The 15875-nt window shown below is 38.9% G+C and overlaps 1 protein-coding gene across 1 annotated transcript in view; it reads left to right on the top strand.

The window, feature by feature from the left end:
* LOC137419272 (E3 ubiquitin ligase RNF157-like) overlaps positions 1 to 15875 on the top strand; it is a 130700-nt gene that overhangs the window by 112424 nt on the left and 2401 nt on the right. The window contains exons 17-18 of the mRNA XM_068105397.2: positions 12582 to 12650; positions 13775 to 13817. Coding sequence (XP_067961498.2) covers positions 12582 to 12650; positions 13775 to 13817 — 112 coding nt within the window. The remainder of the gene's footprint in view (positions 1 to 12581; positions 12651 to 13774; positions 13818 to 15875) is intronic.

Here is a 15875-nt window from a genome sequence, read left to right as displayed (position 1 = left end):
TCAATTTGGTCAGAGAACACATAAACTACCACTATTTCATCAGAATCTGTAACTTAAAAAAAAAAATTTTTTTTGTCATTAATCGAATAATTAAATAATTAATCGATTAATTGATTAATTAATAAATCAAAAAATATCCTTTGCAGCCAAATCACCTGGTCATTGGCATGTCCAAATATCAGCTTCCTAACTCAAAAGGTGCCTGAGTTAATAATGGTCAGAAGAGAAATGAAATTTAATTAATTAAATAAGTACTTAATTAAACGCTAATAATTAAATAACTCCTCAATTAATTGATTATTCAAAAAACAAAAAATACCGTATTTGACAAAGGACTTGCTCACTACTGTGCCGAAATTTCAGCTTCCTAGCTCAAAGGATGGCTGAGATATCGTCCGGACAACCAAGAAAGAAAACAAACAAACAAGAAAACAAGAAAACAAACAAGAAACCAGAGTGAAAACTGAGTACTCTCTTTCAGCGTGCGTCACTGCCGAGCCCCCTTTGGTGCCCGGCAATGACGATTTGCAATGCCTGGAGATGGCATAGGAAAGGAGCGGTGTACAACAAACAAACAAACAAGTACACATACATTCAAAGTACACCGCCCCATGCCAAATAATTAAATATGCTGCAGCGCGGCATTGCCGGGGCGCCTCCGGCGCCCGGCAATACCGCAGTGCAGCTCATTGAGGCTGCATTGGGAGGGAGAGGTGTACACTAATTGATTGATTAATTGTATAATTAAAATCAATAAAAGATTATCACAAAATATTTTCATAATCAATTGGCTAATCGCATAACTAAACCAGTAGTGCTTCATCCGAAGATGTATCTTTTAGAAATTTAATTAAATAAGTCATTTATAAAAAATTAAATAATTAATTGATTACTCAATAAATAATTAATCGATTAATCAATAAATACTTAATAGATGAAATGATTAATCAATAAATCAAAAATATCCTTGATAGCCACATCACTTGGTCACTCATGTCCAAATATTAGCTTCCCAGCTCAAAACGTGCCTGCGATATTGGCCAAATGAGAAAGAAAATAAATAAATGATTAATAATGAAAATAAATAAATAATAATCATAAAAAAATTAAATTATTAATCAATTTGGTCAGAGAACACATAAACTACCACTATTTCATCAGAATCTGTAACTTTAAAAAAAAAAAATTTTTTGTCATTAATCGAATAATTAAATAATTAATCGATTGATTCATTAATTAATAAATCAAAAATATCCTTTGCAGCCAAATCACCTGGTCATTGGCATGTCCAAATATCAGCTTCCTAACTCAAAAGGTGCCTGAGTTAATAATGGTCAGAAGAGAAATGAAATTTAATTAATTAAATAAGTACTTAATTAAACGCTAATAATTAAATAACTCCTCAATTAATTGATTATTCAAAAAACAAAAAATACCGTATTTGACAAAGGACTTGCTCACTACTGTGCCGAAATTTCAGCTTCCTAGCTCAAAGGATGGCTGAGATATCGCCCGGACAACCAAGAAAGAAAACAAACAAGTACACATACATTCAAAGTACACCGCCCCATGCCAAATAATTAAATATGCTGCAGCGCGGCATTGCCGGGGCGCCTCTGGCGCCCGGCAATACCGCAGTGCAGCTCATTAAGGCTGCATTGGGAGGGAGAGGTGTACACTAATTGATTGATTAATTGTATAATTAAAATCAATAAAAGATTATCACAAAATATTTTCATAATCAATTGGCTAATCGCATAACTAAACCACTAGTGCTTCATCCGAAGATGTATCTTTTAGAAATTTAATTAAATAAGTCATTTATAAAAAATTAAATAATTAATTGATTACTCAATAAATAATTAATCGATTAATCAATAAATAATTAATAGATGAAATGATTAATCAATAAATCAAAAATAAGTCATTTATAAAAAATTAAATAATTAATTGATTACTCAATAAATAATTAATCGATTAATCAATAAATACTTAATAGATGAAATGATTAATCAATAAATCAAAAATATCCTTGATAGCCACATCACTTGGTCACTCATGTCCAAATATTAGCTTCCCAGCTCAAAAGGTGCCTGAGATATTGGCCAAATGAGAAAGAAAATAAATAAATGATTAATAATGAAAATAAATAAATAATAATCATAAAAAAATTAAATTATTAATCAATTTGGTCAGAGAACACATAAACTACCACTATTTCATCAGAATCTGTAACTTTAAAAAAAAAATTTTTTTTGTCATTAATCGAATAATTAAATAATTAATCGATTAATTGATTAATTAATAAATCAAAAATATCCTTTGCAGCCAAATCACCTGGTCATTGGCATGTCCAAATATCAGCTTCCTAACTCAAAAGGTGCCTGAGTTAATAATGGTCAGAAGAGAAATGAAATTTAATTAATTAAATAAGTACTTAATTAAACGCTAATAATTAAATAACTCCTCAATTAATTGATTATTCAAAAAACAAAAAATACCGTATTTGACAAAGGACTTGCTCACTACTGTGCCGAAATTTCAGCTTCCTAGCTCAAAGGATGGCTGAGATATCGCCCGGACAACCAAGAAAGAAAACAAACAAACAACCAGAGTGAAAACTGAGTACTCTCTTTCAGCGTGCGTCACTGCCGAGCCCCCTTTGGTGCCCGGCAATGACGATTTGCAATGCCTGGAGATGGCATAGGAAAGGAGCGGTGTACAACAAGTACACATACATTCAAAGTACACCGCCCCATGCCAAATAATTAAATATGCTGCAGCGCGGCATTGCCGGGGCGCCTCCGGCACCCGGCAATACCGCAGTGCAGCTCATTGAGGCTGCATTGGGAGGGATAGGTGTACACTAATTGATTGATTAATTGTATAATTAAAATCAATAAAAGATTATCACAAAATATTTTCATAATCAATTGGCTAATCGCATAACTAAACCACTAGTGCTTCATCCGAAGATGTATCTTTTAGAAATGTAATTAAATAAGTCATTTATAAAAAATTAAATAATTAATTGATTACTCAATAAATAATTAATCGATTAATCAATAAATAATTAATAGATGAAATGATTAATCAATAAATCAAAAATATCCTTGATAGCCACATCGCTTGGTCACTCATGTCCAAATATTAGCTTCCCAGCTCAAAAGGTGCCTGAGATATTGGCCAAATGAGAAAGAAAATAAATAAATGATTAATAATGAAAATAAATAAATAATAATCATTAAAAAATTAAATTATTAATCAATTTGGTCAGAGAACACATAAACTACCACTATTTCATCAGAATCTGTAACTTTAAATTTAAATTTTTTTTTGGCATTAATCAAATAATTACATAATTAATCGATTAATTTATTAATTAATAAATCAAAAATATCCTTTGCAGCCAAATCACCTGGTCATTGGCATGTCCAAATGTCAGCTTCCTAACTCAAAAGGTGCCTGAGTTAATGGTCAGAAGAGAAAGGAAATTTGATTAATTAAATAAGTACTGAATTAATCGCTAATAATTAAATAACTCCTCAATTTATTGATTAATCAAAAAACAAAAAATACCGTTTTTGACAAAGGACTTGCTCACTATTGTGCCGAAATTTCAGCTTCCTAGCTCAAAGGATGGCTGAGATATCGTCCGGACAACCAAGGAAACAAGAAAACAAACAAGTACACATACATTCAAAGTACACCGCCCCATGCCAAATAATTAAATAAGCTGCAGCGCGGCATTGCCGGGGCGCCTCAGGCGCCCGGCAATACCGCAGTGCAGCTCATTGAGGCTGCATTGGGAGGGAGACGTGTACACTAATTGATTGATTAATTGTATAATTAAAATCAATAAAAGATTATCACAAAATATTTTCATAATCAATTGGCTAATCGCATAACTAAACCACTAGTGCTTCATCCGAAGATGTATCTTTTAGAAATTTAATTAAATAAGTCATTTATAAAAAATTAAATAATTAATTGATTACTCAATAAATAATTAATCGATTAATCAATAAATAATTAATAGATGAAATGATTAATCAATAAATAAAAAATATCCTTGATAGCCACATCACTTGGTCACTCATGTCCAAATATTAGCTTCCCAGCTCAAAAGGTGCCTGAGATATTGGCCAAATGAGAAAGAAAATAAATAAATGATTAATAATGAAAATAAATAAATAATAATCATAAAAAAATTAAATTATTAATCAATTTGGTCAGAGAACACATAAACTACCACTATTTCATCAGAATCTGTAACTTTAAAAAAAAAAAATTTTTTGTCATTAATCGAATAATTAAATAATTAATCGATTAATTGATTAATTAATAAATCAAAAATATCCTTTGCAGCCAAATCACCTGGTCATTGGCATGTCCAAATATCAGCTTCCTAACTCAAAAGGTGCCTGAGTTAATAATGGTCAGAAGAGAAATGAAATTTAATTAATTAAATAAGTACTTAATTAAACGCTAATAATTAAATAACTCCTCAATTAATTGATTATTCAAAAAACAAAAAATACCGTATTTGACAAAGGACTTGCTCACTACTGTGCCGAAATTTCAGCTTCCTAGCTCAAAGGATGGCTGAGATATCGCCCGGACAACCAAGAAAACAAACAACCAGAGTGAAAACTGAGTACTCTCTTCCAGCGTGCGTCACTGCCGAGCCCCCTTTGGTGCCCGGCAATGACGATTTGCAATGCCTGGAGATGGCATAGGAAAGGAGCGGTGTACAACAAACAAGAAACCAGAGTGAAAACTGAGTACTCTCTTTCAGCGTGCGTCACTGCCAAGCCCCCTTCGGTGCCCGGCAATGACGATTTGCAATGCCTGGAGGTGGCATAGGAAAGGAGCGGTGTACAACAAACAAGAAACCAGAGTGAAAACTGAGTACTCTCTTTCAGCGTGCGTCACTGCCGAGCCCCCTTTGGTGCCCGGCAATGACGATTTGCAATGCCTGGAGATGGCATAGGAAAGGAGCGGTGTACAATAGCATACCTAAAGCACTAGTGCTTCATCCGAAGATGTATCTTTTAGAAATTTAATTAAATAAGTCATTTATAAAAAATTAAATAATTAATTGATTACTCAATAAATAATTAATCGATTAATCAATAAATACTTAATAGATGAAATGATTAATCAATAAATCAAAAATATCCTTGATAGCCACATCACTTGGTCACTCATGTCCAAATATTAGCTTCCCAGCTCAAAAGGTGCCTGAGATATTGGCCAAATGAGAAAGAAAATAAATAAATGATTAATAATGAAAATAAATAAATAATAATCATAAAAAAATTAAATTATTAATCAATTTGGTCAGAGAACACATAAACTACCACTATTTCATCAGAATCTGTAACTTTAAAAAAAAAAAATTTTTTGTCATTAATCGAATAATTAAATAATTAATCGATTAATTGATTAATTAATAAATCAAAAATATCCTTTGCAGCCAAATCACCTGGTCATTGGCATGTCCAAATATCAGCTTCCTAACTCAAAAGGTGCCTGAGTTAATAATGGTCAGAAGAGAAATGAAATTTAATTAATTAAATAAGTACTTAATTAAACGCTAATAATTAAATAACTCCTCAATTAATTGATTAATCAAAAAACAAAAAATACTGTTTTTGACAAAGGACTTGCTCACTATTGTGCCGAAATTTCAGCTTCCTAGCTCAAAGGATGGCTGAGATATCGTCCGGACAACCAAGGAAACAAGAAAACAAACAAACAAGAAACCAGAGTGAAAACTGAGTACTCTCTTTCAGCGTGCGTCACCGCCAAGCCCCCTTCGGTGCCCGGCAATGACGATTTGCAATGCCTGGAGGTGGCATAGGAAAGGAGCGGTGTACAACAAGAAAGCAAGAAACCAGAGTGAAAACTGAGTACTCTCTTTCAGCGTGCGTCACTGCCGAGCCCCCTTTGGTGCCCGGCAATGACGATTTGCAATGCCTGGAGATGGCATAGGAAAGGAGCGGTGTACAACAAGTACAGATACATTCAAAGTACACCGCCCCATGCCAAATAATTAAATATGCTGCAGCGCGGCATTGCCGGGGCGCCTCCGGCACCCGGCAATACCGCAGTGCAGCTCATTGAGGCTGCATTGGGAGGGAGAGGTGTACACTAATTGATTGATTAATTGTATAATTAAAATCAATAAAAGATTATCACAAAATATTTTCTTAATCAATTGGCTAATACTATAACAAAACCACTCGTGCTTCATCCGAAGATGTATCTTTTAGAAATTTCATCAAAGAAGTCATTAATAAAAAATTAAATCATTAATTGATTAATCAATAAGTAATTCATCGATTAATCAATAAATAATGAATCGATTAAATGATGAATCAATTAATCAAAAATATCCTTGATAGCCACATCACTTGATCACTGTCATGTCCAAATATTAGCTTCCCAGCTCAAAAGGTGCCTGAGATATTGGCCAAATGAGAAAGAAAATAAATAAATGATTAATAATGAAAATAAATAAATAATAATCATTAAAAAATTAAATTATCAATCAATTCGGTCACAGAACACATAAACCACCACCATTTCATCAGAATCTGTAACTGGGGGAAAAAAATTTTTTTTAGTAACTAATCAAATAATTAAATAATTAATCGATACATTGATTAATTGATTAATCAATAAATCAAAAATATCCTTGAGAGCCACATCACCTGGTCACTCATGTCCAAATATTAGCTTCTGAGCTCAAAAGGTGCCTGAAATATTGGCCAAATGAGAAAGAAGATAAATAAATAATTAATAATGAAAATAAATAAATAATAATCATAAAAAAAATTAATTATTAATCAGTTCGGTCAGAGAACACATAAACCACCACCATTTCATCAGAATCTGTAACTAAAAAAAAAAAAAAAAATTGTCATTAATAAAATAATTAAATAATTAATCGATTAATTGATTAATTAATAAATCAAAAATAGCCTTTGCAGCCAAATCACCTGGTCATTGGCATGTCCAAATATCAGCTTCCTAACTCAAAAGGTGCCTGAGTTAATGGTCAGAAGAGAAAGGAAATTTGATTAATTAAATAAGTACTTAATTAATCGCTAATAATTAAATAACTCCTCAATTTATTGATTAATCAAAAAAAAAAATACCGTTTTTGACAAAGGACTTGCTCACTATTGTGCCGAAATTTCAGCTTCCTAGCTTAAAGGATGGCTGAGATATCGTCCGGACAAACAAACAAGAAAGCAAGAAAGCAAGAAAGAAAACAAGAAAGAAACCAGAGTGAAAACTGAGTACTCTCTTTCAGCGTGCGTCACTGCCGAGCCCCCTTTGGTGCCCGGCAATGACGATTTGCAATGCCTGGAGATGGCATAGGAAAGGAGCGGTGTACAACAAGAAAGAAAACAAACAAGAAAACAAACAAACAAACAAACAACCAGAGTGAAAACTGAGTACTCTCTTTCAGCGTGTGTCACTGCCGAGCCCCCTTCGGTGCCCGGCAATGACGATTTGCAATGCCTGGAGATGGCATAGGAAAGGAGCGGTGTACAACAAGGAAACAACCAGAGTGAAAACTGAGTACTCTCTTTCAGCGTGCGTCACTGCTGAGCCCCCTTCAGTGCCCAGCAATGACGATTTGCAATGCCTGGAGATGGCATAGAAAAGGAGCGGTGTACAATGAGCTTTTAAAGACGCATTGCAAGCACTTTTGACACAATCTTATAGTCAGTATTTAACAATGACACAGACCGCCAGTTTGTAATCTGCTGCAAATCCCCTTTCTTGGGGATTTGCAGCAGATTACAAAAGACAGCTCTTCTGCAGCTCAGGGGCAATTCCCCCTGATTTAGGCTCTCGTGAAACATCTCAATTAAAGCAGGACCCAGAACATTCCAAAAAACGTTGTAAAATTCAGCAGGAAGTCCGTTAATTCCGGGGGCCTTGCCGTCTTCGAATTGTTTCACTGCTGTAGTGAGCTCCTCAAGAGAAATGTCACATTCCAGTTGGAGTTGTTGCTCTTCAGAAAGAGATGGGAGAAGTTCAATCATCTCATTTGCCGTCGTTTTATCCACCGTTCTTGGAGTAAACAAGTTTGAGTAAAACTCTTACAGTGAATGTTTAATGTCACTCGAGCAAGTCAGAACACCGTCGGAAGAGCGTAGACTCCGAATCTGCCAAGAAGTGTTGGCGGCCTTCTGCATTTTGAAGAAATCTTTGTTTGGAGTCTCGAGGTGTATTATGCTCATCCGCAGGTGAATCATTGCTCCAGCCGCACGCTCTTTGACCAGTTCGGCCAGCAGGGTCTTTTTTTCTATCAGCTGCTGATAATGGTCACTTCCCCAAGATGTTCCAGCTTCTTGTTCATATTCAAGTACATCTGCTTTTAGAGCACTTATCAACCCAGACGTATTACTGGTGGCATACGGGCAATATTGTTGGCAGAAAATCCGAATTTGTGATTTGGTACAGTCCCACCACTGTCGCATATTGACATCGGAACACTTTTTCTTTTCTAATCCTTCCCATACCAGTCTGAAGGCATTTTAAAAATGTTCATCTTGTAACAATTTCACATTGAAATTCCAGTGTACACTCTTACAGCAATGATAGGGTAACATACATTCCATTGCAATCATATGGTGATCAGAAAAGCCAGATGGAGTTATACATGTTCTTTTAACCAGATTCACCATTGCTTGGTTCACGTACAATCTGTCCAGTCGACCCATGGTTAATTGGTTTTTTGCACAGCACACCCATGTACAGGGGCGCCGCCAGGGATTTTGGGCCCCATGAAATGATATCACAATGTGCCCCTATGAAGCACGCGCGCACATTTTTCCCCCGACAATTTTGCCAGGAGGTTGAAACAATGCTTATATTTCTGCATACTGTATGGAATTCACTATTTTATGCAAGACTGATACCCACACAAGAAATGTGCTAAAGGCCATCTTTTACAGTCTAAATGTAATTTTAATGGTAAGAATTACAACATACATTAACCTCTTCAATTAAAATAAATTAACATTATCATCTATGGAATGATATAACAAACAATATAATAAAATCAGCAGCAGAGTATACATACAAGTATACATACCTCGTGTAGTGATCCTATATCCATGCCATTTAGTTATCACTGGTCTATTAAAGATGATCGTTTAATAATTTAATATTGAGAATTTTTAACGAATGTTCTAATAATTTTTAGGGCCCTTGGAATCATCCTAACTTCCCCCCTCGCCCCCCTTACAGCGCCCCTGCCCATGTTGACGGGTGTTTGGATTTTGTAATCGCCATACATCTCTAAGTTTGTATTTTTTCACAAGTTGTGCCAAGGACTTTGCACTGGGTGGATGTGGCTCAGGAGTGTTCCTGTCCGGTCGAGGGTTGAGTGTGCAATTATAGTCTCCCCCACACAAATTAAACAAGTCAAATCAACAGTGCTTAAACAATCCGCAAATTTTGGAAGAATAGAGCCCTTTCAGCGCTGTCACTGGGGCAACACACATTCATAATGCTAACCTTTTGCTTGCTGCTAATAAAATCCACCACCATCAAGAAACTTTTTCAAATCTCTCTGCAGTGAATCTCAGATGGTTGAAGGTGAGGATGAAAGATTATTGCCACCCCCGCTTTAGCTTCTTCAACCGCACTGGAGAAAACATGGCACCCTTTAAACATTCTGCGCCACTCGTCTTCACAATATTGGTTGATGTGTGTCTCTTGTAACATGAAAATATCAATCTTTTCTTTTTCAAATAGTTGTAACACCTCCAGATGCCGCATACAGGTGCGGCCTCCGTTTATGTTGAGAGACGTTACCTTCATTTATTCTTTATTAATTTTCCTCCTCTTGGAGTTCTTTTCCTGCCTTAGTGGCACACTTCCTCAACCGCTGAAATTGAGGTTCTGAGATCCCAACTTGCTGGGGTTCACGAATCATGTTTCTATTAGTTTTTAGAAAAGCATGTAGGTTTGGGAAATAATCCTGAATTCTAACATTCCTTTTCCTGAAGGTTTCATCAAGGAATTTTATAATTTCATCTTCTGTAACTAGTGTCCCCATCCTCATCCTCTTGGGCACAAAACCCACTACCTGACGGGGTAGAGTAGGGTTCATCAAAATCAACTGCATCATCTTTGCCATTCTCTTCCTGATCCAAACTTATTTCTGAGGCACAAATCTCCCCAGGATCAGAAACATGGATATCGTTTTTATTCCTGTCTAGCTGCCCATCGTCACATGCAGCTTCCTTCTTATCATCCCTTTTATTTTATTCGAAACGTGTAGGCTTACAGGTTTCCTCTGTGGGGCTGTCTGACTTATCTGTTCTGTCATTACGCCCGGCCATCCCTGCGCCCACCTCTGTGACCATTACATTAATGTCATGTTAGACCTCAGGGTTATCAATATCACCACTTGTGTCTTCCTGGGAGGCGCGAGGATTCTCGATATCTATATCACACTCAGAACCCTCAAACAGTTCAGCAAGTGGTGCAAGCGAATTGCTTAGATTTAAACCCGGTTCTGGTTCAGTTTGCAATCCCAAACAGGTATTCTCTACACAAGCTCCATTTTGCAAGCTCGGCGGCACATTTGACACAACAAGTACCTTACTTTGTACTGTGCTTGCATCCTTCACGACGGGACATGAACGTTTATGTCCTTTTTTACGAACCACTGTTACGAACCCTCCCATATTGTCATCCCTACAGTCCTGTACAGTAAGAGAGGGATCAACCACTTTTGTCACACCATCAGGTAGGGAGGAGTGGTCTACTGTTTCCCGTTCACCCAATGGTTGTAGGGAGGGGTCTACCATTCCACGTATCTCAGTAGGTGAGGGGGGGTCAACTGTTTCCCGATCACCATTAGGTCGTGGGGAGGAGTCTACAATATCATCCGCCCCATTCAGGTGGGGAGGGAGGAGAACCTACAATCACCTGGTCTCGATTTTCTAATGATATCACCAAACCGGGACTGGAACTCTTTACGTGTCCGTAAGCTCCACACCCATAGCATGCCTTGATGTCCGTGGAGGCATACATTTTATAAGTATGTCCGTGGATGTCTGTGGAGGCATATGGCCCTCAATCCTAGCATGCAAAACTATATTTAGCTTTTGCTCATTTTCGGGAAATATCATGTAAACGACCCTTTTAAAAGTAATCACGTGTCGAAATTCATCCCTTGCCGAGTGTATCGGCACCATTGTCACTTTTGATACGATCGTACCGAACTTTCTCAATTGAGCACACAAGTCCTCACCTTCAACAAAGGGAGGGACATTAGACACATTGACCTTCACCGCAGGTGAATCTTATGGGGAATTACGACAAACAGGTTGGGCTCTATGAGAAGGCCTTGCTCCACAACGGAGTTCACCATGTGCACCTCCGATACAAACACAACCACCTTCTTGTTCATTCGAGAGGCTGCACGGAAATTATGTGAGCCGACGCTTTTTCCGATTGCTAGAAGAACTTGCTCCATCGTTACCTCACTCGGAGGGTCGCACACCAGACCATGCTTGCGAGTGAGCGACTCGTACATGCTATTCCTCAAACAATCGTTTGCCATAGCGAACGTCAATTAAATAAATAAAAGGTGAGAAATCAACAAAATGGTACCAACCACAAGCAACACCGGCAAGTGGAGGTATAACCAAAACTGATATGTTTCTGATAAGTCGCTCACTCTGATAAGTCTGATAAGCCAAAACTGATAAGTCGCTCACTCCAATAGGACTAGGTCCAATAACCGTTTAGAGCAGCGAAACACCGCTGCCTGGACTAGAAAAACACGGCAAAAAGGAGGCCATGCCTCAAACCCGGAAGTTCGAAAAAAGGCAACCGAACACCACCTACTGTGTGCGCTCTCCCCCTCTCTCTTGTCTCAACAATGAAAGGACACACAGGGGAAACTTTACAAGCATAAACAAGGACACAAGGGAGCGAAATGGGGGATAGGAAAACCAACCAAACATGACAGAGAACTCTCAGCTCAACATGCACAGCCACCATGATGCCACACCCACGCACGACTCACCATGTCCAGCAGGGGAGAGAGAGAGAGGGGGAGAGAGATAGAGAGAGAGAGAGAGAGAGAGAGAGAGAGAGAGAGAGAGAGAGAGAGAAAGAGAAAGAAAGAAAGAAAAAAAAAGAGAGTACATGGTGAATTGACTTGGGTTGGGAATGGGGTTGTTCAGGTTACTGCGTACGTGTGAATCATGATTGCTGATTTATATTAATTTTTTATTTTCTATCTTTTCCACAAAGAATTTAAAGTAATTTTTAAGTGTCTAATTCAACCTTGGATGGATGACAGGCTGAGTCGACTCGCCTGGTGTTAATTCAATGGCACGACAGGAACTTGAACTCAAGACGGTAACAGTGATTATGATAAAATATGTTGAAACGTGGATATTTTTTGTTTTTGTCCACCTTTTATTATTCAACCAATGAAGTGCTTGTTGTCATCCTTTGTCCCTGCTTCTTTGTGATTGTTGTTGCTTGTATTGACAATTTTGTTGTGATTTTTGTTTCTCTATTCTTAGACCGTGTCAGTGGGAACTGAAGGAATTCTTCAGTCACCTGAAGATCATCCCTGGGATGCTGATACTGAGGTCTCTTGCCGTCTGATCATCTCTTTCATTGATGACCACCCCAGCAATCTATTGATGACCTCATTTTTTTAAATCTCCATCATCTGTTCAACTGGCAGTCATTTTTGTTGTTGGCCCTGTTTTCAATAACTGCCCTGTAAATTCATCATAAACTCTTCCATCAAACCCATCGATGATGGAGACCTTTGTAGGCCTTGAGATTACATTCATTTTTGGCACATTACGAGCGAGTGTAGTGGCCGAAGGAGGGAATTGCTGGGGGGCAAGGAGGGAGTCAGACGGTGTGAAGGAGGGCAGGGGTTCCCTCACCCTCTACTGAGGGCGATGTTATGCGAGGGTGGGGAGGGGGGGGGGGGTCGGCACGACAATAAATTAATGCGGTCAGAGATCATTTGGAAAGATACATGTATCTCTCCTTTCCAAAAATTTCCATTGGAATTGTCAAATTCATTTTTCACAACACTTTGCGGTTTTTAAAAATTAATTGTACTAGCAAAGGTACCCGCCCTATGGGCGGGGACTTCACTTATGAGGCCCAAATGAAAAGGCAAAATATCAGAAATTGAAGGCTTTTTTATTTTAAACGATTTACATAAACATCCGTGAAATCATATCACACGCAAATCATCAAAATCTAAACAGTGTTTTTAGAATTTCAATAAAAGCCGCATCACTGTTCATATCGGTAAATATTATTCCATCGTGTTTGAAAAACTGGAAAATTGGAACAATTGGATAATTGGAAAAACAATATAGCAAATCCTTCCATCAATATATAGCAAAACAAACAATATATCCTTCTATCATTTTACCCCAGGGGGTCCGAGGATTACCCACCCAAAATTTCGTTGCCATCGGTTCCGCCGTTTTTGCGGTACCTGGGAACAGACGGACAGACAGACATTTGGTGAATTAGAGTAAGATGATCAATTTAGGGACATTGATTGGGGGGAAATTGTTTTGGGCACAGTATTAGTCGCTGTAATCAGCATGCGATCTCAAGGCCTGCTTTTGTTGTTGCAGTGCACAATTATAGCATTTATGATGAATATACATTGTGATCTGTTAATCAGGGTCTTAACACAATCTCCCCCTCTCTCACCCCCAACCTCTAAATTTTCTAGGGGAACGTGATTATGGTAGAGCCTACGGAAACGGGAAATGGAGGTATTGCTTCTGACAATCCAGACTTGATCTGCTTAACAGAAACTTTCCTCCTTCAAGATGTCTTTGATTCCTTAATATCTCTTCCTGGTTACTCCCTCCACAGGTGTGATAGATCAGAGCCTCGTCCTGGTGGTGGGGTTGCTATCTTTATCAAAAACTCTCTTCCTCACTCTCCTTGCACTGCCCTCTCTCCACCCCACCCCCAGGAGTACCTCTGGCTACGGCTTCCTCTCCGCTCCCACCTTTTGTTCATATGTGTTCTGTACCGTCCTCCAAACAGTGATGACTCCATTTACATTTCGCTGTCCGTCAACATGGACCAACTTCTATCAACTCATCCCAACTCTCTCTTCCTCATATGTGGCGACTTCAACTGTCATCATGCCAGCTGGCTGGGTGTAGGTTCCTCTCTCACCAACCATGGCACCTCAGCAAAGGACTTCTGTGACTCATTGGGACTGACACAATCTGTCAATTTCCCGACCCAGATCTCAGTCAATGGAGTATCCTCTCTTCTAGACTTGCTTATGACAAACTTCCCTGCAAATGTCTGCTGTTCTTCTTCTGCTCCAATCGGTTCTTTTGATCATGTGCTTGTTAAAGTGGACATCTCTCTGGCCATTCTCAGAGAGCCTCCTCAGCACCGACGAGTCTAGCATTTCACTCAGGCTGACTGGCACGGTTTGCAAGCAGCCATTATTCATCTGGACTGGTCTCCCATCTCTACTGCCTCTGACATCAATTCTTCCTGGGAATTCTTCCAAAGCAAACTGCTCTCTCTCTCATGCACAAATTTTTCCCATCTTGTCTTCAGTTGTCTTACCCTTCCTCCCATCCATGGTACACTGAATCTTGTGGTGAGGCAGTTGCCCTGAAACAACTTGCCTTTGCCTCTTGGAAGGCAAATCCAACTGAAGGCAATCTCAGTTCCTTCCACCAAGCTCGGAACAAGAGTGTGTCTTCCCTCTGGAGTACCAGGAAGCACAATGTCTCCACACTCAAGAATGAACTATCAATCCTGTCTCCATCCTCCAAATCCTGGTGGCGTCTGGTCAAATCAGTTTCTGGTGTTTGTTCCCCCTCCATCCCCTCCCTCACCTCAAATGGCTACACAGTTGACACTGCACGTGACAAAGCCGAATGCCTCAACTCTGTGTTTGCCACAAAATATTGTGTCCCAAACCCATCTCTCTCTGTTCCCACCTTACCCAGTCGAACCCAACTGCTCCTGGACCCTGTGTCCTTCTCTCCTGACAAGGTGGAGAAGTTTTTGTCAAACCTCAACTCTGATTCTTCAACTGGACCAGACGGCATCAGCCCACGGGTCCTAAAATCCTGCTCTGCCGCTCTATCTCACCCTCTCTCTGTTCTTTTCACCCTCTCTTTTCATCATCTGGTCATCTGCCAGCATCTTGGAAATCAGCAAACATTACCGCTTTACACAAAAAGGTGCAAAAACAGATCCTTGTGACAACAGACCAATCAACCTGCTCCCAATTATCAGCAAAGTCATGGAATCCATCATTGCTTCGGATATCAAATCCTTCCTCTTATCCAATGGCTTGATCTCCGATCATCAATTTGGATTCAGACCAGGTCATTCTACTCTGGACATGTTGCTTCTGCTGTCTCAACAATGGATGGAGGTCCTCAATGCCAAACAGGAAATCAGAGCTTTCTCCCTTGACATATCACGTGCCTTCGATACGGTCTGGCACCCAGCTCTGCTCGCGAAACTCTCCTCCTATGGTATCCATGGAAATCTCCACGCTTGGCTTGCGGACTTCCTCTCTGGTCGTAGTCAATGTGTGGCCCTGAATGGAGTTCTCTCATCTCCCCTTCCTGTTCTGGCTGGAGTTCCCCAACGTAGTGTTCTGGGCCCTGTGCTTTTTCTGGTCTTCATCAATGATCTCTCTGACTCTCTGGAATATCCTCTCTATCTCTTTGCTGATGACTCCACTCTCTGCCGCTCCATTCCTCATCCCTTAGATCGGCAGTCTGCAGCCTCCTCACTCTCTGCAGACCTGGACAAAATCACAGCTGTGGAACAGAATCACA

The sequence above is a fragment of the Myxine glutinosa genome, chromosome 1 (assembly GCF_964187855.1).
Source record: "Myxine glutinosa chromosome 1, kmMyxGlut1.1, whole genome shotgun sequence".
NCBI classification, from domain to species: domain Eukaryota; kingdom Metazoa; phylum Chordata; class Myxini; order Myxiniformes; family Myxinidae; genus Myxine; species Myxine glutinosa.
Note: the sequence above shows the minus strand (reverse complement) of the source record. Positions and strands in the feature narration are given on the sequence as shown.